Here is a 22,922-nt window from a genome sequence, read left to right as displayed (position 1 = left end):
TTCTCTCTCGCTTTTCATAGTAGATGGAAAAAACTAGGAAGATAAGCATTTAAGTGTTCATTAAGCTGATTTAAAGCAAGAAATGCATTTAAAATATTTTCCACTCTTCCCAAAGGCCAGGGAAGCACAGGAGGATCTGGTAAAGACCAAGGAGGAGTTACACCTGGTAATGACTGCTCCACCTCCACCCCCACCCCCTGTCTACGAGCCAGTGAATTACCACGTCCACGACAACCTGCACGATGAGGGCTCTGAGTACTCTGCCTACAGCGCCGAGTTCTCCAGCGAGGGCATCAGGAACGACCGCAACGAGGAGAAGCGCATTACCGAGGCAGAGAAGAACGCACGAGTGCAGAGCCAGCTGAGGGTAAGGCACTGCTTGGAGGAGGCAGAGGAATTGAAACAATTGGTCCTGGACAACAGGTCGTTTAACCACTTGGTTAAACACGCAAAGCACGACAGTTTCTCTTTGGTTACAGTTCCTATAGGAAGTTTGAAATGAAGGCAAGGAATATAAAAATTACTCTCATTGCTCAGGCTTTGAGATTGCTTAAATCATCCATGATGGTTTTGGAAAGGCCAGGTCCTATCCACGTCACTTCTCTGTCCAAGCATTGACAACTATCAGCTCTCCCCAGAGAACACGACTGACAGGAGCTGAGAGCTTCTCACAATAACCTGCATTTATTGTTGTCCGTATTGCAGGCGCTGACAGATGAGCTGGCCCAGGCTCGACATGAGGACAAGAGAACCCAGAACGATATCATCCACTCGGAGAACATGCGCCAGGGACGGGACAAGTACAAGACGCTGCGGCAGATCCGGCAAGGCAACACCAAGCAGAGAATCGACGAGTTTGAGGCAATGTAAAGATGCTTGTAAGAAGGAGACAGGACTGTGGGAAAGGCAGATCTTAATGCTGTGTTCTTGTTTTGGGGTTTTTGTTGTATTGTTTTTTTGGTTTGTTTTTTTTTCTCTGAGGAGGGGTCACTGTATGACACTTAACCAACGTTCTCTAAACCCAGAGGTGTTTGAATGTCCCTTTTATTCTGAACCTTCTGTTAAATTTGGTATCGTTTAAAACTTATTGTACCACAGATCCTGGTGACTTGCTCATGCCTTTACTTAGTGCCAAAAGGCCTTATGTCACATCTCTCTTTAAGCAAGACAAATTTTAACAGGCTGTGCTTCTATTTAAAGATGTGTGTCCTGTGCAGGTGCTGGATTCAGCCTGGTCTAAAAGATAAGCATCTGTGGGTGAATTTTGTGCCATACGTCTTTGTATTATTAGCTACAGTGTAAAGTGTAACAGATGAGAAGACAGGTTGTGGAAGTCAGGATTTTCAAGCACCTGTATGTGTGTTGTACATCCACACACAGGTGCTTGTAGATCCTGTTTTTCCCTTGGTCTTGATGCCCATGTTCCCCCTTTCCTGCCCCCCCCCCCCCCCCCCAAAAAAAACTGACAACACCTCAGAACTTTTTTGTGTAGAAATTAGATATTTTCTAGTTGCTGTTCTCAACTGGAGAAATGGTGCAGTAATGGCTCAGAAGTGGCATAGGGACACTGATACCCTCTTCATGTAACAAGTAGCAAATACTCCTGGAATCTACAACACCACTGTGTTTGCATTCCAGCTTCATAAGTGATCAGTTGTAGTGTAGTATTTATAAATATATATATAAAACATGCAATATGTGAATTGCAGTACTAGTGAAAGGGAAATAGTTTTGCTCTGTATATTTTGTTACTTTTCAGATTTAATAAGACTTGCATCTGTAAAAATGCCTAAACAAGACTGTAGTCTGATACAGTGCAGCTGATTATTTACTATAAAGCATTATTTGTAAAGATCATTTTTTTACTTAATGAAAACTGTTATATGTACACATGATCCAATATATACAATTTTACTGCACCTATTTTTCTAACAAATTTTCTAATTTTTTTAAATGTTTGATTTAAAGTTTCAGACTCCAAAGATGAAGGGACTGCTTGTTTATATCACAGTTGTATTCTCTCTAGTAGAGAGCATTTCTGTGACCATCCTTCCCCCACTCTCCCCTTTTTTCCTTGAAAATCTGTTAGAAAGTGAGATACAGTATGTTGTCACCTCTTCATTTACAATATCTGTGCTGCGTTATACTTGAGTTGAATCTTGTGTGGGGTTTTTTTATTTGCAGCAGCAACCATCTAAATAAAAGATCTGCAAAGTAACAAAGGCAATGGAGTGAAGTGTTTCTTGTGTGGGGTGTACTTTAAATATGTTGTGCTTCTGCTGCTTTAGTTCCTGAGCTTAGCTTACGAGTCCCTGTGGTTTTAAATCTCAAATCCTTAAAAGCCACGCTGACCAAGAAAGGAAGGGGGGATACTTTAAGTAAGGACTAAAAGTATAACACAGCAACACAAGTTCCAGATGTACACAAGAAGTTTCTGCTGACTGTAAAGCTGCACCCAAGGCAAGGCAAACTGACACAGGAGTTTGGCCCCAAGCATGTCCACGTGAAGAAAATATAAACTTAGCTAAACTTTTGTCATGTGCTGTACACCCTAAGGATCAGAGCTGTTAATTCTGTCTTACAGTGGCAGCTGATAAGAAGGGACTTGTTACACCCACCCTTATTCCATTGGCTGTAGTCCCACCCTGCTACTGACAGGGAATTTATACAGCACACATTTGAGAGACATGGCCACAGGCCAAAGCTTTTTAGGATCACATGAAATAAAGTGGCAGTGTAGTTAATGCTGAAGCACAGGGGCATTAGCATCACCCATTTGTAGTAGGCAGACAAAGATGAGCTGGTTTTGCATTCTGTGGCTAAAACATCAATGTAAGAGTGAAACAATGTAATTTTATTATTGCAAGTTATTTTTTTCAGAAGTAGTCCTACTTGTAATTTAAATTAAATAGTAACAATTCTGCTAGGCCTGGAAATGGAAAGCTGCACATTGTCTGGCTCCTGTTGCTTCGACAACGTAATGCATCTCAGACTTGGGCTGTCACTCCTGAAGGAACAATATTACCCTTACACTCCAGCTAGAGACATAGGCTAAAGCCTTAACTTTTGAAGAAATAAAACTTTCAGAATGGCACACAGGTTCAAACACATAATTCTATTCCCAAAAATATGGATACCTTTTCCAGAACAGAAGCATATGTACCACTTCTGTTTAAAACATCAGACATGGGAAAGGAAGGGTTGTGTTGTCTGATAATCTCTCATGATTTAAAGTTTTCCTTATTTGAATGCAGTACAAGTGTGAAGTCCATCCATGTGTTTGGGTTGTGGAGCACTTCCTGCCATTGGAGCTCTCCCTGAGAAGCAAGGTCCATAGAGCCAAAGAATTCCTCTGCAAGAAAGCAGAAGGAAAGATCAGAGTTACTTTTCACTTGGCCTTACCCAACTTGTGGTCAACCCTTTCACCCTCTTCTACAGTAATTTCAGCTGTTCTGTAGCTCCTGAGGCACTAATTGCAAGAAATGGGATTTATACTTCTGAACTATTATTTACATCCTGTTAAACTGGGAGCACTTTCTGAAGAGTGCAACCTGCAGCAAAGAAAAAGGTTTTGGCTGTATGACTAAAAGCAGAAGAGCAAGTGTGCATGCTCATAATAGCAGAAGGGCACTAAGCCTCCTGCTTCAGTTCATTCCATGCTTAGGACTTGGATCACTCACAAGCAGACAGTCCCTGCTCTAGCAGAAAGGCAAATGCTGGCTAGGATAAGCAAAACAAGTTCATGAGGAAGCCTGCATGACACTGAGCTACCACCAGTGATAATACTCCTGTCAACTGCATGCTAATACCAAAACAACATTTGACCCTTTCCTCTCAGATACTGAAACCCTGGGCACTTAACTCATTGGGAGAACAAGGGTGGGAGACTTTTGAGCAGCCTTCAAAGGACAAGGCTTCCCTGCTCAACTACCAGTGAAACAGGGCCTATTTAGTGAGCAGAGGGTTTCTCAGACATTGCTCAGCCCTGAGAAGGAAAGCTCACTCTTAGGCTAGAGCAGAGCCCAAAACTTCTAACATCCAATAGCCCCTTTGGAGTAAGTTTCACCTCTTGTATTTCATGGATTGGATTGATTTGTGGATATAAAGTAATAAGCACAGACATAAGCAAGGTTAGAGTCTATGAGATGATTTGTTCTCCTGCTTACTTTTGATGGGAAGTTATTTAAAATAAGCCAATTCATAGAAAACAACTAAAGGAATAAGTCTTTAAAAATATGTAGAGCTCTGTGTGAGTTAGTCACACAATTTCTGTGCTTGTCTTAGCATGGCTCTGACCCATAAAAATCACCACACTAACAAATGGCTTTCCTAAAAATTTCCACTGACTGCCTTGATCTTCTGCACAGACCTGAACAGAAGCACCTGTATCAATTCTTGCATGATCAGAGCCCAAGACTGAAAGTTGCTTAGGACAGAGGCTGGGACTGCATGTGTAGGCACTTGAAAGCAGATAATAAATAGCACAGTATAATTTATTATTGCTTGGGATGTAAACTAAATGCACTTTTCCCCAAATTACCTTCCGCTTCCAGTGATAGAGAACTTACTTGCACCAAGCTTGGCTCCTCCCAGGAACTGATCACTTGAGCTGAAAGTTGACTTGTGCCAAACAGTCAGGTGTAGACATGATTGCTGTAGCTGAGCTGGGGTCACACCATCAAAGACAAACAAGTGTTTCCACTGTGGACAGGCTTCTTTCTTCAGGACAGGAGACTTTTGCTTTATCTCTGCTTGGTCTGGAAGGATAAGACAACTTCTCCCCCCACCAAAAAAAAAGAAAAAGAGTTCAGCGAGATTGCTGATTTTTCAACCAGAAAACAGAACATTTTGATAACCAAATAGAGGTTAGAGGGCTTAAGTAGAGCCCGTTGGTTTGCCTTAAATAGCAAAGAAGTTCAGCCTTAGTGAAAGGTAGAACACGGTGCCCTTGTGTTGATTTTGGGACCTGCACCTTTTCCTGGCAGCCTTTAGTGCAGGTGCAAATAGGCTCTTGTAGTCTCCTTTGACTCTGCTGCCACTGACTGCTGAACGAGTCTTTGCTCCACATAGTGCTACCTGATAGTGCCTCAAACCTAACTTTCAGGAGATGAAATGCCCCCCATTTCACCAAAGGTGGGTGCCACAACAGGTGAAATGTCTTTGTGAGACCTAAGTTTACCCCAGTATCATCCTTCCAGTGGCATCTGATGCCTGACAGCAAGGAAGTAAAACAATCCCACATACAAGCTACTCAGCACACTGAAGAAAAATTCAGTTCCTTCACTTTCAAAATGCCAAGAATGAAGAGGATAAAAGTTTTCAATGTATCCAGAGCGATAGTTAATTCAGTAAAGGCACAGCTGAAACTGTTGACAACAGCCTCTTTATTTGCACTTTTTTCCCCATCACTACCCTGCAAACTGCAGCTGTTCTGAAGACACGCAAGTGTCACCATTTCTAGGAAGTCTGATTGAGAGTGTGGGCAATGCCACTTTCCCATGCCAGTCTCCTGCTGCAAACATGTTAATATGTACATTTGCATGGAACACATGTGACAGTCTCTTTTTGAAGTGCTAGGTCACAGACATACCCTTTAACAAAGGAGTTCAGCATTCCAGTAGATCTCAGCATGGGCAAGTTCTTGGCCCCAAAAATCATAACCTGAAGCTGGCAGTTGAGAACTCCTTGGTCTTTGTTTCCTGAAAAAGGAGCACTTATCACATGAAATGCCCAGTTAGTTCAGCTTGTTGCTTAAGATGCTGCTAAAAGTAAGCAGGGCAATGCCCAAGTGGCACTACTGAGATAAGAAGTCATAAGGCCGGACTAGGAACATTTCAAAGATTTGAATGTTTGTACAGAGAATGATTCACACACAAAGCAAACCAAGCAGTGAGTAGCAAGCTGCTTTGTGATCCCTGTTATAAAGACAAAGCTTTCTGTTGTGTTTGTGAAAAGCAAATACAGGGCAGTACACACAGAAGCACTTCTCTGGAACAGTCAGAAGCAGTGGAGAGAGCCAAAGCCCTGGTGTGGTACTGCTCCACTCACAGCTCGAGGCACAGAGCAGACCCAAAACACAGGCTTGCATAGGGAGGAAAACCAGAAAATACAGACTTGGTAACTTTGGGGTCATTTGGAAAGGAAAGGGAACAAAAATAGCAGAACAGTTAATTAGAGATTCCCATTGGTCTCTACCTGCTGCTGTGGTCCTGACACAGAGCACTACTGGAGCTCTGAATGTCTGCACACCTCACTAAGGTCTAGGGAGGTAAGGAAAAGGAGATTTTCCTATCCCTCCCAAAGTGTTTATTTCACTCCAGCAGCAGGTGCTTGCTCTGACATACTACAGCAATAGTTAATGAACCTTACACGTTTTCATTACTAGAAACTGAATCCTGACTATACATTTTGAACCTAACACCTTTCAAGTGAAACAATCTCCTTAAGATGAGACCACTGGAGGAAGCTAAGGATGCTGGTCTGGTATCCTTGCAGATACTTCCCTTCCAAATTTTCCCCATATTGTCAGTCTCTGCCTTGGACAGCAGAACTGCTGTTTCATCTGCAGAAAAACCTCTACAGGTAACATCATACAGCTGGATGCACCATACTGCTGCCATTATAATGTACAACTTCTGTTTGCATTAAAAAGAACAAATATACAAAGCTTGAAAATGTTTTGATTTTAAATAATCTAAGATATAAAACACCACAAAGCACCATTTACTGTAGCTGTTAAAAAACCCATACAAGAGGATTCCATGGACACTTTGCCAGTCCTTCATTGATGTCAATTCTTTTCCAACCAAGGAATTCACAGAATCATTCATGTTGGAAAAGACCTCTAAGATCATTAGAGCAACTGTTAAGCACTCATGGATGCCAAAACATTTTATACCTTCAAACTGGAGGTTCTGATACTGGGCTGGTAGCGACAGCCTTGCAGACACGAGGAGTTCAACACTGTACTGGATAAGATCATCTCCAGGCTTCTCAAGCTGAAGAAAGGGACATACAGAAGCCTGCATTACTGCAATCAATCAATCATTCTCACAGCTTATTCTCACATCCTATTTGTGCTTCCAACACATCTTGCTTGATGGGCTGGATTGACAGCACCTTGCCCTCAATGATCTCATAGGGGTGATCTTTCTCATAGCTTTCAACACATCTTGCTCTTAAGGTACAATTAAGCCAAAAAACTTAGAATCACCTTGGGTTTCAGTGGGTACCAGTCAAACTGCATCGAGTCCTCTTCAAAATTCCATGCTGCCAGAGGAATCACCACTTCCCCCAAAAACACCCTGTATTTGAGAGCTCCTGCATGCCACACAGAGATCTGAAGTTGCCGACTTCTCAGCTGGGAGTGTTCAATCTTGTACTAGAAAGACAAACAGCATTTACAGGGCAATGCACAGGATGAATGCAGGCCCAGGAAGCTCAGGCTTCCTGCTCCCAGGAAGCCCAGCCACAGCATGACTGAAGGCCTCTGGATGCACACAAAACCATGTCGTCTGACTGTGCTTTGCAATCTGAAAAAACCCAACTACCTGTGTATTATACATGCTGAATAATGCTCATCCAAATAAGAAACAACATTCCAGGAATACCTTGACCTGCCTTGCTTAAGTTTTTGATTATAAATTCAGAACTCTTGACCATTTTTGCTAGGGGTTTGGTGGTTTGTGGTTTTTTTTTCCTTTTTTGAGTTGGGAGGGTCTCGGAGGTTGTTGGTTTTGGGTTTGTTTGGGGTTTGTTGGTTTGGGTTTTTTGTTTGGTTTTTTTTGTTTGTTTTTTGTTTGTTTTTTTGTTTTTTATTTGGGGTTTTTTGGTTTTTGTTTGGTTTTTTTTGTTTTTTGTTTGGTTTGTTTGGGGTTTTTTTTGGTTTTTTGTTTGTGTATTTCATTTATATTCATATCTATTTATATATATATATATATTTATATATATATATATATCTATTTATATATATATATTTCTGTTTACACTCCCAGCAGAATGTGGCTGCTCTGGAAGCCAGTTCAAGAAGAAGACATCTAAAAGACATCTAATGATGGTTCTTAAATTCCCATTCTGGTCAGTGGACATCTACTTAATGCAGTCAGCAGGGGCAAGGAAGTAATTCAGCTGATGACTAATTAAAGCCTTGATCCACTCTCCAAACATAGTTAGAGCCCTTTGAGACATTGCTGGGTATCTAATACACCCCCTGAGACTGGCAAACCCAGCCCACAGGTGACATGCATGGAAAGCTGGAGGCAATGGCACAGGCAAGGAAATCGGTACCCATATTTAGGCTGCTGAATCACAAGCTGGGTGTGGGCTCTGTGGCTCGTCACCCTGAGTCACCCTCGGCTCCAGTGACTCCCAAAAGCTCTCACACATGTAGCTACCTCCAAATGCAGGTGCCTTAACCTGCAGCTGAATCCCTCCCAGTTGGATGTCAGTGTCATGATGGAGCTCACCTGTAGTAGTGCTACCCACTTTTGACCATTTTTGATACCCTGGAAAAACTAGTAATTAAACTATTTTTAAACATTTCCAAGTAAACACCTTTAGAGTTTATGCAGCCTACTCAGGTACGGCTCTCATCTGCTGAATCACTTCTGCATGACTGGCATTGAAAAACTACTATAAAATTAGGACCAGTGATTTCAACTTCTGGCCATTTTTTCTGCCAATTTAAACCCTATGGACAGGCTTTGGGCTGTATAACAACCATGTACATTACAAAAATCCTTTTATGTTATTATCAAACTTTTAACTATTGCCTTTACAAGCATTTTGCTTGTTCCACTCACTATTGATTCTTGAGGTTCCCTCTCCCCAAGAGTTGGGGGTGGCACTGAAACTTTTGCGTAGTTCAAGAAGCAACACAAGTTTGCCTCTCCACTAACTTGTGTCATATCTCTTCCAAGACAATATATTACTGAAGAACTCATCATCTTATGTCCTACTGCAGCTTGCCAAAGCACACACACAAAAATATGATTTGCAGTGACTTGAGTACAGAAGTGGAGCTGGGAAAGCTGGGAACAACCAAGCTAAGGCAGGCTCTCCTGGCTGACAGTACTCAGCTTCATATTCAATGAAGTGTCTGGGAAATAAGAATAATGATTCCCGTCTCCTACACGCAATTCTAACAAGGATGCAAGAAGCAATACTGAAAGGCATGAAGGAGTTGAAATCATAACTACTCTTCTCTGCTGGGATTATTAATGTTTGAAATTAGACAGGACAAAGAAAGAGCCTGGCATCAGGGGGAAAAGGAAGGAGACACTGTTTCAGAGATGGTGGATTTCAGCTGGCACAAAGTGAACTGTAGAGAGACACCTCCAGTGGCACTGACCAAAGGGGTGCCACATGAAAAGGATATTTGTGCAAAATTCCAACTGTTCTCCAACACACCCAGTTTCTGAATGTACAAGGAACAGCATCTGTGGAAGACACTTTGCTTTTGAGACACAGTAAATCATACTGGTATTCACTAAAAGTACTTTCTTGGACAAAGGCAGACTTCTCTAATGGTTTGCAATTTACTGTTGCAGCTCCAAAAGCAGCTCTCTCTTATTTAGACTGAAAACCCATAATTTTTAAATTTTCAGTGACTCATAAATTTGTCCCATCAGGTCAGTTCAGAACTTGCAGGATTGTTCCATGGAAATGCACAGTTAGCAGCATGGGATTGCAAACCATACCTTCAAAGTCTCATCAAACTCTGGATCCACTGTGCTCTTTTTGACAGCTGTCTTCCTCTTACTCCAAGGAGATTTATCAGGAAGCAAATAAACCTTCACATACCTTGGAGATAAAGATACATGGAAAGTGATCAGAAGGAGCAGGGAGGATCAAATGAAAAAAACAATTAGATGAGAAGAGATTTTTTTCTTAATTCTTAAACATCTTTACTGCCTGAAAGGTCTCAAGTAATAAAATGGCAAAATATTATTTATATATTTTTTCAATAAAAGCAGATAGACTAAAAGGATCCTTGTGTACCATTCAGCTACTGTGTTTCATTTCCATTGTAGCTGGGGAGGGATTAAGATCTGAATAGGAATCCTGTTGTCATACTCTTGGCCTCTGATAAAACAGCCCCCTAAAGAAGTCACCTTGTCAGTTGTAGTGACAGCTTTATGATAAAAATAAACAGTATATTATGTGCTCAAAGAAAAAAAAATATATAAACCCAATCAACTTTAGAATCCCTGCTACTTGTCCCCCAACATTCATGAGGAAAATCTCATCTTCACAACATCAGGTAAATAATACAGAATAACTCAGAGGTCTTACAAATGCTAATTATTCTAACAGCCACTAGAACGCAAATGGGAGATTGTCTCAAGGGCTCAAAACTGCCCTAACGTTGATTCAAGAAAACCAGCCAAAAAAATTCCTGGAAGCTGAGTTGGACCAATATCAAGTACCACTGATTCATACCCAAAGTTTCTCAAGTGCAGGTCAAGTGAACACTAATACTTAAATGTTTCCCTTAATATCAGTTCAGTGGGCTGTATTTGTGTTATGGCTTCAAAACGAAAGAATTTCAGCAGTAGAGAGTGCTTCTAGCCTGTCAGGGAAAGGAGCAGCTGTTTACACAATACAAAGCATTTTTAAACTGTACTTGAACATATTTCAGATATTATGATTTAAATTAATTTTAAAAGAGCCTCTTGATTAACTTACTGTGCAAATAAAATCAGCTGTATTTTTATATCATCAATGCAGAACTTACATATATTCCCTATTTTTTCCAAATTGATCCATAGGTAAAGCTAGATTTTAAAATATACAGGCACTAGAAGATTTAGCTTGTTTTAGGAGCCCAGATAATTTTAATTAAAACATACCCAGACTTCAAACCAGCGAATAAGCTAAATAATTAATCAGGTTCTAAACATCAGTTAAAAGCCTGCTTTTCAGCAAGCATGTCAAATAAGTGTGCTGTACCTTTTTCATCTGGCTTGGAAACTAACAGAAGTATATAAATATATACCCACAGAGAACATGATGTTTACTACACAGCACTTCCCACATTGCCTGTCAGCCTGCCTCCAACTGCTTGCCTGGCTTAATTACCAGGGGACTTAGAGAACCTTGACCCACTTCTGAAGGGCTCCAAAGAGCCCTTCTCCACAGGCTGCTCTTCCAGCAAGGCACTGCTCATCGCCAAGCTTGTCTTTATGAATATTCTCTGCAAGATGTGCACAAAATCCATCGTCCTTCTAGGTGAAGGTGACTGCAAGTCCACGATTCCAATGTGGGCCCTCAAATGCTCCAACATGGTGAGACAGCAGGGGTAAGAACAGGTAGTCAGGGATTCTACCTGGTGATTTTCTGTCAATGATTACTGCAGGGTCAGAGAGTACTCTTTAGTGATAAACATAGAAATCACCAAGGCTTAAGTGTCCAACCAAAATTTTCTATGGCATATTTTATGCACAGAAATATCTACCTCTTCCTCTTACAACAGTGCAAAATTATTAAAGAGCTTTAGATTTTAAAATACAGTGCAGCAGCTGAAATGTTTACTTTTATCAGAGAAGACAGAAGCACCCAAGTAGTATAGCAACCACCCAGTGACCCACAATGGGTCAGCAGAGGAATTAGAAACAGGACATCTCATGTTTCAGCCACAACTTAAGAATTAAAAACTGAACAGCTATTCCTGAGGCCCAAAGGTACTCACCAGCAACACACATCCCCAACTGCCTGCTCACAGGCAGGGAAAGAGAATTCCTAGCAGAAAATGGTCATAAATGGAATAAGAACTGGTATGAAACCTATTTGTCTTGCAGTGTGTATCTGTGCAAAGGGTTGGTGTGTATGTTGGAGGTTCTGAAGGTGCCAGTATTGCATACAATCACATATCAATCCATTTCACTCAGAACATGTAGAGTATTGTAAAAAGCAGAATATTTTCCTTATGTTCCTTCTTCTCCACAGAAATACTTACGGGTTACACTTTTTCTTCTTCTCCTCTCCATAAGCCAGGTTCTTGCATCCCTTGATGCAGATTTCCAAGATGCAAGCTCTGAAGTTGTACTTTAACGCAAACTCTATTTCTCCTGTGATGTTAGCCTTGCCAAAATTTCCAGACTCAGTGCAAGTGCTGCTAAGACTATACAAACTCCCCTAAGAAAAGACAAATGTTTGGTAAAAGCAGCTTCAGATCAAACAGGACAAAACATTTATTTCCCTCAGTAGTCAGCATTTTTACAGATATCACTGTAAAGCTACTGCAAATCAAGAAATTTAGGGTAATCTGTATAAAACATTCCATTGCTTCCATAACGTCTCCAAAAATCATAAATGTAATTGCAATTCTACTGCTTTGCCCTCTTCTCTGCAGTAAACTTTCTAGGCTGAGAAAATGCTTTAAATAACTTTTGGATCTAGAAACTGTTTTCATATAAAACTGCTACGTTGCTTTCCATGAGAAAAATGGGCTAAGTGTCTGAAAGGGAGTAAAAATACCCTCTGAAATCTAAAAACATTTAAAAAACCTCCCTGAATTAGACTGCTTTTAAGACATAGTTCATAGTAGGGTACGCTACCAAGACATTTGGTTCTACCATGTATTAAAGGAAATACCAAAGTGGCCTGTACATCCAGTAAATGCTTTACAAGATGTCCAAATTCCATATAAAAATTATGTACTCTGTATTGCAGACCATTCAGGAGAGATTAAAACATGAATACTTTCAGCTGTTGCATGTAGGTGTATAAAGATGTTCCCTAGCTGAGCTCAGCCACTTTGTTCTCCTTTCATTTACTTCCACCTTTGGGTCAAAGGTTTGGATGCTTTATATATGTGTCCATCCACACATACAAAGAGCACTTGTGTCTAGCATTGACAGAAGGCAGGACACTGCAAAGCAGGAAGAGATAACTCTAGGATGCTATCTTGCCTTCACTGTAACAAATGATCAACTCAGAACAGTCTGATCTCCCTTCATTTATAATGATATTCTTTAAGGTGAGCCCTAGAAACTTTTTACACGGCATTTGTCACGAAGGCACCACTGTTGTGATCAGTCTCTCAGCAACACTGCCCTAGATTGCTAAGATATCTGTGTTAGATCACTCCTCCCCCCGAAAATAAACACCAACCCACACAGGACTGGTTGACCAAGGAGTTCTGCATTGCACAACCCAGCAGCTATGAGTGCAAAGCAGTGTTTGCAAGATCATATCTCTCCTCTGTGGAGATGCTTTTCTTCCTCTGTACAGCATGCCAAATACTCATTTCACACCAAGGGATTTATTAGATTAGAGAGGCTATCTACTCCCTTTTCAGCTCTAGGCAACACACACACAACGTGTCAAAAGAAGGGTCAGAGTGCTTACTGAGGAAGTCAAAAGAAGGGTAAAGACTGTTTTGACCTGATGCTTGTCACAAATAATCTTGCTCCCTTCACAAGAAGTTTATCAGTGTAATCAGTCTAACTTGCAGCTTTGTTCAGCTCTGCACTTTCCTTCACTAACATTTTTGTTCACCAGACCAGAAAATGTTTATTTTCCACCAAAATCTATTATGGCAATGGAATGCAAACAGAGTTTTGTCTCAAACTCATATGTCCCAAAACAAAATTCTGTGAAAGACTCTCATATGTATTCCACAGAACACCCTATTTATTTAGGAAGGCTGGATAGGTTTTATGATTAATGATGTTTGGACTGAATATCACTACATATGTCTCCCACTTGATCAGGCATCCCATACATTTTATGTGGAAGTCACAACTTTTGGTTCAGTGAGCAGGGATTTAGCAATGACTTCACGTACTGTACTTCTGCTGGCATGGCTGGAAGCAATGCCATCTGATGTTCTGGAAGATACATTTTTTATGGAATGGCCTTCAACATCCAACAATTACCCATAAAGAGAAGTTTAATGGATTTTGACCTCCACCTTTATAAGATAGCAGAAAATATTTCCGTTTTAAGACTGAGCTTTCTGTAGCCCAGCTCAAATAGTTGTCATTGGAATCACAAATGTAACACAAAACTGTTTTCCATTTGTCAGCTTAACACCTCAGACTCCCCAGTGCAATGAACTACAAGAGAGCATCTAGGTCCCTGTGTGTGTTTCTGCTTCTCTGTCAAGTGAGCAGCCTGGTTTAATTTTGATTCCCTAAGTCATTTTAGTTCCCTTCTTTACAAGATCGGTCATGAATTCTTTGGATACTTCACCTTGCTTCACCTCATCACTAATAGATAGAAATTAGCTTCCACAGTTAATCACAGAGGCTTTAAAGCACTGTGCTGAAATAATTTATAACCAGCTTCCTTCTCTCTCATTTTCAGTATTCAAAATGCCATCCAGCAGAGGACATTCAATGTCATCCCCTAAGCCTATGAACTGCTCCCCTGGCTTCCATCACCGTCAGTTTCCTCTTCATTCACTGGCATTCTGACATTTGAATTTCCACTGACATTTCCAATACCACAGTTCTTGCAGACTGACAAAACCCTTCCAGTAAATGAAGCTTGAAGAGAAAAAGCCAGATACTAGGTGAGAAAGTAACACATTCATAATCCCAATACTAATAACCAAATGAGAAGAATATTAGCTGCATTTGCAAAATTCAGAAGAAGTTATTCTATCAATTATTCATTCTCAGTGGATGATATATCCATCAATTATCCATTATTAATTTGCCTTATACTTCAAAAGGTTCACAGTGTTACTATGAGGACTGTTCCAAAGGCATCAGTCTTCATCAGATACAAACTCAAGTGCAATTCTTCCTTCATTTTGTAATATAATCTAAAATACACCAACATTCTGCACAAGCTTTTATATCTGTTCCCTTTAAACACCTCTTCTGTTGTGTTTCACCTTTAACTTACATGCTTTCTGCCCTCACAGAAAACTGTATCACTTGTGGGACTGGTTGTTATGTCTTCTTCTTCCTTGCTGCTACTTTTGCTCTGAGTTTCACTGTCATTTTGGGCCCCAGTGATGAGCTGTTGCAGACTGGGTGTACTTTTCATCTGTAAGAAATTCAGAGAGTGATTTTTTATTTCAAGTTAAGAAAAATGTCCTGATTCAAGAATGTTATCTGAAGAAAACTTAGTAAATATCTACGACTGACTCTGATTAAGGTCATGCAGGTGGCACACCTTCAAAGATAATGTAGCAACTTAATTTAAATGTTGATTTCTAACTCTCTCAACCCAGTTAGTGGTATACTCATTATATTAAGAATATTTTTTTAAAAATCAACATACCACCAGCTAATCTAAGGGTCACAACCACACCAATTACTGACAGCAGTCTACTAATAACACACCAAAAGTAGCAATATACTAACAAAAGTCCTTATTAGGCCTTAACAAAACAGTAATTCTGGAAGAAAATATAATTTTGCCTCCAGGAAATTAAAAACTGTATTTTGCAATATGCATGACACATGCCCATATTTACCTATGCAAAATGAACATAAGTTGAAAGAGATTTGAAAATAGAAACAGACTGACAAGTTCCTATTGAACTTTGTTTATAGAAAGTGTTTAAATTTACAAAGTGTTCTTAACTTTGCTTTGACTAAGTCCATTCACCTTTCCAATTTTAAAATAGCTCATTTTAAAAAGTTGTGTAACAGATTACCTGAAAGATTAAAAAGAATACAGTGTGACTGAATCAATAGCAAGAATTAGGACTTATATGCACAAAGGAAACAGGAAATGTGAAAGAATCCCTCCTGCACAGCAGCAGACAGCACTAGAGAATGAGGACAAGAGATGAGATAATACAGTGAGATTACTTCTGAGAAAAACAGGTTGTGCAAAATCTTAACCAGTCTGATGTTATTATAACACACAGAAATTGTGATGTCTATTAAGTGCCCTGCCTTAAGAACAGATGCAAGAATTAAGTGACCTTGTGAGAGAGAAACGGACAGAAAATGCATTCAGAATACAGCCTCAAAAAGCCCCAAGTAAACCCAAAACAGTATTTCCCAGCAGAGAAACTGTCTTCTGCTTTATAAAACCTGAAACACAACCAATTTTCACTTGCTAACCAAAACAAGCTGAATACACTGAATTTTAGCTTCTACTTGGATCAGAAAGACTTTGTTATTGTGCAGTACAGAACGTAAGAGACTGACAAGGCAACACAGCTACCAGTGCTAAACTCAGCAGCAGGGCCCACAAGCCCAGCCCAGCTCTCATGTCTGCTTCTGTTGCCACAGGAGAGGTATCCCACAGCTACCAACGCACCACAAACAGCTCCCAAACGTGGCACATGCCTGCTTGTTCCCCCAGTGAGGCAGGGATGACTGCACTTCCCTTAGTAAATTTAGGGATTCTAAAGATGAGAGGCCCCCAAAATCCAGATTTTACACTGGCTGGTACTTCTTGCCATTGGATTTGGCTTTTTCACTTATACTGGGTTTAAGTATAATCTCTTTCAACTTTAATCCAAAGGAATCAATCTCTGCACACATCACAAATTTAGAAAACAAACTTAAGAAACAGATAGTGTCCTTGAGGCTTAAATAGTGCCCCAGTCTCAAACACTGCAAATTCAAACTTGTGGTTACAGTTACCACTTCACAGTCACTCCTTAGAGAAAAATACAGTTTCTAGGCAGAAAAGCCACTCTTCTGATTCATGCTCTGAAAACAAAAGTTCTTTCTGGAGTGGAAATCGTAACAAGTAAGATTTCAACATGATATTTTCTTATAAATATAATTAGTTGTTTGGCACATGTAATTTAAAACAGGTTCTGTCCCATAATTTAAGGCATAGTTCTAGAAAGGATGTAAACAGCTACCCTCTCTAAAGGAAAACAAAGTTGAAGGACATTCACAATAAAAATAAAAAAAAAAAAAAAAATCAACATTACTTCTTGCAAAACTAAAATTTTAGCTTAAATATAGTCCAATTGGTTCAAATGACTCAGAAATAGTGCTCCGGCACAGAAACATTGAAATCTATTTTTCAAAACCTGCAACGCAAAGTGCAGACACAAGTTCTAAATTTTTAAAAGGGCAATTAAAAATCCACACAAATAATTTGGATTCTCCCACTAATTCATTTCTTAAGCCAAAGAAACCATATCCATCTTTGAAACATGGCAGATTGTTTGTGATCAGCATGCAATGAAGCATAGTCTGAATTCACATTGCCTCCAACTGTGATGTTTTTCAATGCATTGGAGGGGCAGTTCTCTGCCTGTGGAATAAAGCTAATACCAAAGTGTGGCTTGCCACAATGAAAGCAGCACTCAGGTAACCAATAATTGTCACCAATTCTATTGATAATTTAATTGCACATACAAATACCAGAACTAATTTCACAGAGTTCTCAGATGTTGTTGGGCCAATTCAAACTGCCCAGTCCATGCAATTTGACATCCTGTCTCTTCCATTTATCAGCACCTAACACTTCTGAGGAAAGCTAAAAAGTGCACAAGGGAGCTGTGAGCAATGTGTGCCACAAGATCTGGCTCAAAGCAAGGGCTTTTCTCAGCATCTAATCCAGGCACTTAGCAAACCACACTGACCTCATTCAGACTAACAAGGCAATTCAGTAAGTAACCACAGTGTGGAAAACTGAGTATGGACAAAGTTCAGTCACTTGAGAGCTGAAAGTGTACAAAACAAAATCTTCAGTGTAACTCTAAAACAGAAATGTGAGATCATCTTCAGCCCTGCACAATTTATAGGAAAACATTTGACTGGATTTTTCTCCAACTTCTCAAGAAAACACTGAAAGCTGTAACCAAAGCAAAAGGAAAAGAGAGGTTGCATAGCAACTAAGAGCAATGCTTTCTCCCAGACAAGTTAAAAAATGCTCAGAAAACATCAGGATGGGTCTGGGATGGTCATAGCATGTCCTGTTCAGCAGCAAAAGGGGCAGGAAGAAGACAAGACAGAGCACCTCCATGCAGTCTCACAATCACATAGAGCAGGAATCAATTCAACCTCAAGACAATCTGTGAGCATCTGAGAGCAAAATGTCCCATCCTCAGCATCCTTCCCTGCCTTGTTAAAAATCCCAGTCTAACACTTCAACTCTGGGCTGACATCAGTTGTGCAGAATCTGTGAAAAACCTTGTGAAGAATCAGAGTTCTGACCACAGTCAGGGAACATCAGCTATGTCCTGTTCATAAAATAAAAATTCCACTGTGCACATGATTGCTCTCACAAATGTATTTCACTCTGAAACAGCTCTTACAGTTAGAGACTGTATAATAATATGGATACCCTGCTTGTAACGTTGATTGCAGTGTCAGACTGGCTCCTTCTTTGCTTTCTTCTTTCCACATTCTTCCCATAATCTGTAGTTAGGACACATCTGTCAGCCATATCATTCTGGGACTTTGATATTTCTGAAGATAGAATCAAAAGAAAAGTCATTATAACAAACTCTGCATGCAATCCTATAGATTTACAGGCTAATTCTGTAGCTTTCAATCTGTCATCCTGCACCTTTAGCATTGATCTCCTAAGAGTAAGAAACAGCTGGGAAGACAAGTAGTTGTCATATTTTATATAATTATATTTTGCCTGCCTAAATCTTTCATGCTGTTTCAACTGGAAATTATACTCCTTGCTGCCTATCATTATAGCTGCTGCAAGGAATGGTAAGCCATCAAATACAGCTTCCTCTCAGAAGGAGCTACCACAGTCCCTATGCAGAGCTTGATTTGTAAAGTAGCTTGGTTTGGTTCAGGATAAAAGCAAAATCATTACAACAACATAAAGCAACATGACAATGAAAAGTAGAAAGAATATCACATTGGAAAATATTTAGACATGTATCCCAAAACATGGATGAAAGGAGGGATATTACATACTCTGGTCCCAAACCACATATGATTTTAAGAACCTGAATAGCCCTCCTGGACTTCAGTAACATTACTCATATGGATAAGCTTATGTCCATACTTAAGCACCTCATTGAATTAGCACTTCAGTAACATTCAGTTTATTGGCAAATAAGTCTACAGGATGATTGAACATCTGATGCCCCACTTTTCACTTCTTATTCCTCAGTGTACACTCAGAATTTTGCTTAAAGGGAAGGGCAGCACTCATCCATGATTTCTGAAGCTCAGTATAAGCAGGCTTAACCACAGATACTTTGTTGTCAATCCCAGATAGACTCTCATGAAGAATTAAAAATTTATAAGTAGCACATGAAATAGCTATCATATGTTTAATTCATACAGAAGAAATAAACACTTCTCTCACAACATGAACCTCTGTGGAGGAACCTTAGACAGCAGACAATACGACATTACGGTATTCAAAAACAATGGCACTCAAGTGTGATTTTTAAAGACTCTCTGGGTTAGTTTTGTTCTTAGCAGCAATCAGTCCTCAGATGTTTACTGTACTCTGTGTACACCATTAAGGCACCATGTGACCCATTCAAAGGCAGGCTCAATTAAGCCATCTCTGTAAATGAAACCAGGTTTTAAACATACACAATGAAATCAGAGATCATAAAAGAGACTGGAATTGAGAGTTCTAATGGAATAGATACAATCTGAGTAGCTCGACCAGCAGCAGAGGCAGAAACACCAGCCTTGCCTCACACTCTCTTACAAGGAGCAGGTTACAGAGCAGGTTATTGTGTGAGAAAACACAAATGTTCAGTTTTCATATCTATTCCTCTTTTGGCTTCTCTACCCAAATATCATTAAGACTGACACTCTCTAGTGCCAACAGCAATTTCTCACTGCAAATAAAACTGCAACCAGTAATTCATTTTACATTCACCAGAAGGCCACCATTGGATTATAATCTCCTCTTGCTGCCGAGCCACAGTGGACAGGAGGTAGCAGCATAAAGGAGCAGACTGTACAATGGCAGCTCTGTGCTGCACGCGCCGATCCCTCGGTCCCTGCTCTCAGACACGCACACACACCGGCTCCAGTGAGAGAGTCAGAGGCACAACGAGCTTCTCCAGGTTTATTTACTGCAGTACACAAGAGCTGGGTGTATTAAATACCTCTGCAAACCAGGACACTTTTATCTAGATAAGACACAGAGTACTAACTTTAGACACTCGTGACCAAAACCATTTATCAGCACAGTACTAGGTTCCATTGAGAAGCCATACTGTCTGAAAAAGCTGCTTTCTTAAGTCAAGAAATCCAAGTGTTTCTCTCTGTAAGACTTCCTATACTTTTTAATTACTTACTTCAATGATTGCAACAGGCTGTTATTTTCTCCCAAATCAAACTGCTCCACATTAACTGAGGATGAGAGCACCTGAGTGAGGTTTCACCTGTAGCTGAACTGAACAAACAACTTGCTTCCATCTCCCTCTGGAATGCCTGCTCTGTTCTTCTCCATCCCTGATATGGCTCCTGACCACATGGACCAGCACTCTCTGTTGTGCATGTTCCAACATATATTTTACCTTGATCCCATTTAACTCACTAAAACAACAGAAAAGTACCTATGTGTTTTGTCTAGGGTAATGTTCTGCCCTTTAAAGGAGCTAAACCAGTTTCCAGAGTGTTCCAGATGCTAATTATAGCAGCATAACACTCGAAAGAGAGAGAAAAGAAAGATGTCAGAGTGGAGTAGGACCTTCCTTTTGGTAGCAGGGAAATAATAAATTAGTTTGCTGCAGTCCTGCCAGTTTTTACCAGTAACTCTGGGATATGGCCAGGCTTCCAACTGACAGAAAGCTGGATAAATTACTTTGCATCCAGTTCTGTGTTGCCACTATTACTGTTTCCAGAGACTTACACCACTGTATGCTTCTCTTTAGAAGCAGATCACCACGTCTCTGCATAGCTTTAATATGTGTTCTCACAGACACAACATTGAATTTGCATAGTTCAAGGAGAATAGGTCTTTAAGATGGGTGGAAGAAGCTAAAGGCAAGACCGAACCAGACCTAAAACAAGAGTTAGGGGGAAAGGCAGAAAGGCACTGAAGCCAGATTTGTTCAGGTCTAATCTCACATGTGGGGTTGTGTAAGTTGAAGCTAGTAAGAAAATACTAGTTTGTTCAAATCCATGCAAATTTGCAAGCCCCTGTAATCTTCTTAGGGCTCAGAAGTTGTTTTCCTCTGGTCACTGATGCCTTTAATTTGTTTTTCACAAAGGCTGACTGTCCTCAGTGTAGTTAGCCTTAGAGGTGCACACAGTCTGCATCCCCAGGAACAGCAGGCAGTGTAAGAGAATGGATGGAACCAAAAGCATCAGAAGGGAACAGGAGTTGTTAGGACTGGAAAGCACTTAGAAACGTGCACTGGAAAACTCCACTCAACTAGAATGAGAAAGAAGAAGGAAGTCCTCATGAACATTGCCAGTGAATGAAAATACTAAACTCCTGTTAAATGACAGACTCTTTAACCGGGTCAGCTGGGGTTCGGCCAGATAGCATGAAGATCAGAAACTGGTTATTACTCTAACATGAATTAAATATGCTGCATCTGAACACCTGGTAAATGAAAAGAAAAATCATACAATCTTTTCACATCTTTACAAGAAAGGTGTTCTGGTTTGATAAAATCAGTTTATTTAACAACGGGCAGAATACTTAAGGAGAATTAGATTTCCAGTACTATTTTTCAGGTTGGCACAACCTTGGCATTAATAGTTTCAGTCATTACTTGACAGCCTTTTTTTATAACAACTTCTTGGCCAACAAATCAAAACATTTGACTACATTTTCCTGGAATGACAAGACAGTTAAAACTACTTACTTTTTATATGTGTTGTGAGAGACAAAAACAAGTTTTCCACAGATTTATTAAACCTTTTAGACTCTCCAAGTTCCTGCAAATGGGAGATGCAAAGAGTAAGAAAATACAAAATATTTGTAATTTTAAAGTTCCCATGATTACATATCTACAGACCATGTAACAATCAGATGGTAAAGGTCCAGCCCTTTGCTCCCTTCTGTAGACAAGTACATCTGAGGACATACATTGACACAGTGGGAAACTATCACACTAATGGATGAAGATGGAAAGTCATCTTTTCAGTTCCATTGTCTCTCACAAATAAGTGGAACTCCTCGCAGAAAGATCATATTGTAAGTCCGTAAATACAGCTCATTACATCACAGATTTGTGGTAAGGTATTCAATACTTTTATCCATTACAAACAAAGAGTTTTCACCAAACTCCAGGTAAGTACATAAGAATATTTCCAGAACAGCAATGGGCTTCAAAATCAGGGCCTGAGGATCCAGTCCAAAATTAAACAAAACAGTAATTTAGTGCAATTTCTGTGAGTTTCAAGCCATGTTCTACTATTCTACCCACTAGAAACTGTAATGCAAAGGCAGCCATCAAATTCACTGTTTTTCACTCAGTAATGAAAGTGACACATGACTACTAAATGTCACAGGAACACAGGACCCTTCAGGTTCGAGTGGAACTCAGTCCAGTCTTCCTGTGATGAGGCATCAAAACCAGATGCAACATTCTAATCTCAAGTAGAGTGGTTAACCACTTCCCTCAAAAACTCAAAATTAATTGAAAACAGCCCTCATAGCCTCTAAACTTTCTTTTCCAGTACCCATGCAGCATAAAAATAATGACAAAGTAGCAAAAGGCTGCATTTATATTGCAGAGGATGTTACAGTAGTTATTTACCACATTTCTGTGGCTGACCTTTTCATATGAATGACACCCTAAGGGGTGCACTTATATGTATATTCTGCAGATACATACATTACCCACCACATTGGTTCCTGCTGGTGATTCTGTGAAAGGAGGTGGAGTTGGAGGTACGACAGAAATTTTACTAGAAATTTAAGAGACAAACAGTGCAACAATTAATATATTATGCCAACAGATTAATAAATAAACCATGTCCATGCATAATAGCTTCATTACCCATGTTTCCTGCACTCTATAAAGGTCTGGGTCAACATCCTGTGTCTGTAAGAGCTGCAGCACAGGTTTATTGCCTGTTCTTAGGGATTAAGAC

At 40.0% G+C, this 22,922-nt stretch overlaps 2 protein-coding genes across 7 annotated transcripts in view; one reads left to right on the top strand and one right to left on the bottom strand.

The window, feature by feature from the left end:
• The window catches only part of EZR (ezrin), a 36,607-nt gene extending 35,158 nt beyond the window's left edge, over positions 1 to 1,449 (top strand). For both annotated transcript variants that reach the window (XM_038131525.1, XM_038131527.1), the window contains 2 exons: positions 116 to 367; positions 706 to 1,449. In XM_038131525.1, the coding sequence (XP_037987453.1) occupies positions 116 to 367; positions 706 to 870 (417 nt within the window). In that variant the 3' untranslated portion in view covers positions 871 to 1,449. The remainder of the gene's footprint in view (positions 1 to 115; positions 368 to 705) is intronic.
• A 132-nt stretch (positions 1,450 to 1,581) lies between these two features.
• Positions 1,582 to 22,922, bottom strand: part of SYTL3 (synaptotagmin like 3) — a 34,902-nt gene continuing 13,561 nt past the window's right edge. Inside the window, exons 6-16 of one of the 5 annotated variants that reach the window (XM_038131522.1) lie at positions 22,673 to 22,736; positions 21,689 to 21,761; positions 18,223 to 18,347; positions 14,857 to 15,000; positions 11,957 to 12,135; positions 9,699 to 9,801; positions 7,214 to 7,381; positions 6,899 to 6,998; positions 5,591 to 5,699; positions 4,569 to 4,777; positions 1,582 to 3,352 (exon numbers count right to left, since the gene is read on the bottom strand). In XM_038131522.1, coding sequence (XP_037987450.1) covers positions 3,222 to 3,352; positions 4,569 to 4,777; positions 5,591 to 5,699; positions 6,899 to 6,998; positions 7,214 to 7,381; positions 9,699 to 9,801; positions 11,957 to 12,135; positions 14,857 to 15,000; positions 18,223 to 18,347; positions 21,689 to 21,761; positions 22,673 to 22,736 — 1,405 coding nt within the window. In that variant the 3' untranslated portion in view covers positions 1,582 to 3,221. Of the gene's footprint in view, positions 3,353 to 4,568; positions 5,700 to 6,898; positions 6,999 to 7,213; positions 7,382 to 9,698; positions 9,802 to 11,956; positions 12,136 to 14,856; positions 15,001 to 18,222; positions 18,348 to 21,688; positions 21,762 to 22,663; positions 22,737 to 22,922 lie in introns of those variants that run through there. The other 4 variants (XM_038131520.1, XM_038131523.1, XM_038131521.1 and 1 more) reach the window with 4 other exon arrangements.

The sequence above is a fragment of the Motacilla alba genome, chromosome 3, assembly GCF_015832195.1.
Source record: "Motacilla alba alba isolate MOTALB_02 chromosome 3, Motacilla_alba_V1.0_pri, whole genome shotgun sequence".
In the NCBI taxonomy this organism is placed as follows: Eukaryota; Metazoa; Chordata; class Aves; order Passeriformes; family Motacillidae; genus Motacilla; species Motacilla alba.
Note: the sequence above shows the minus strand (reverse complement) of the source record. Positions and strands in the feature narration are given on the sequence as shown.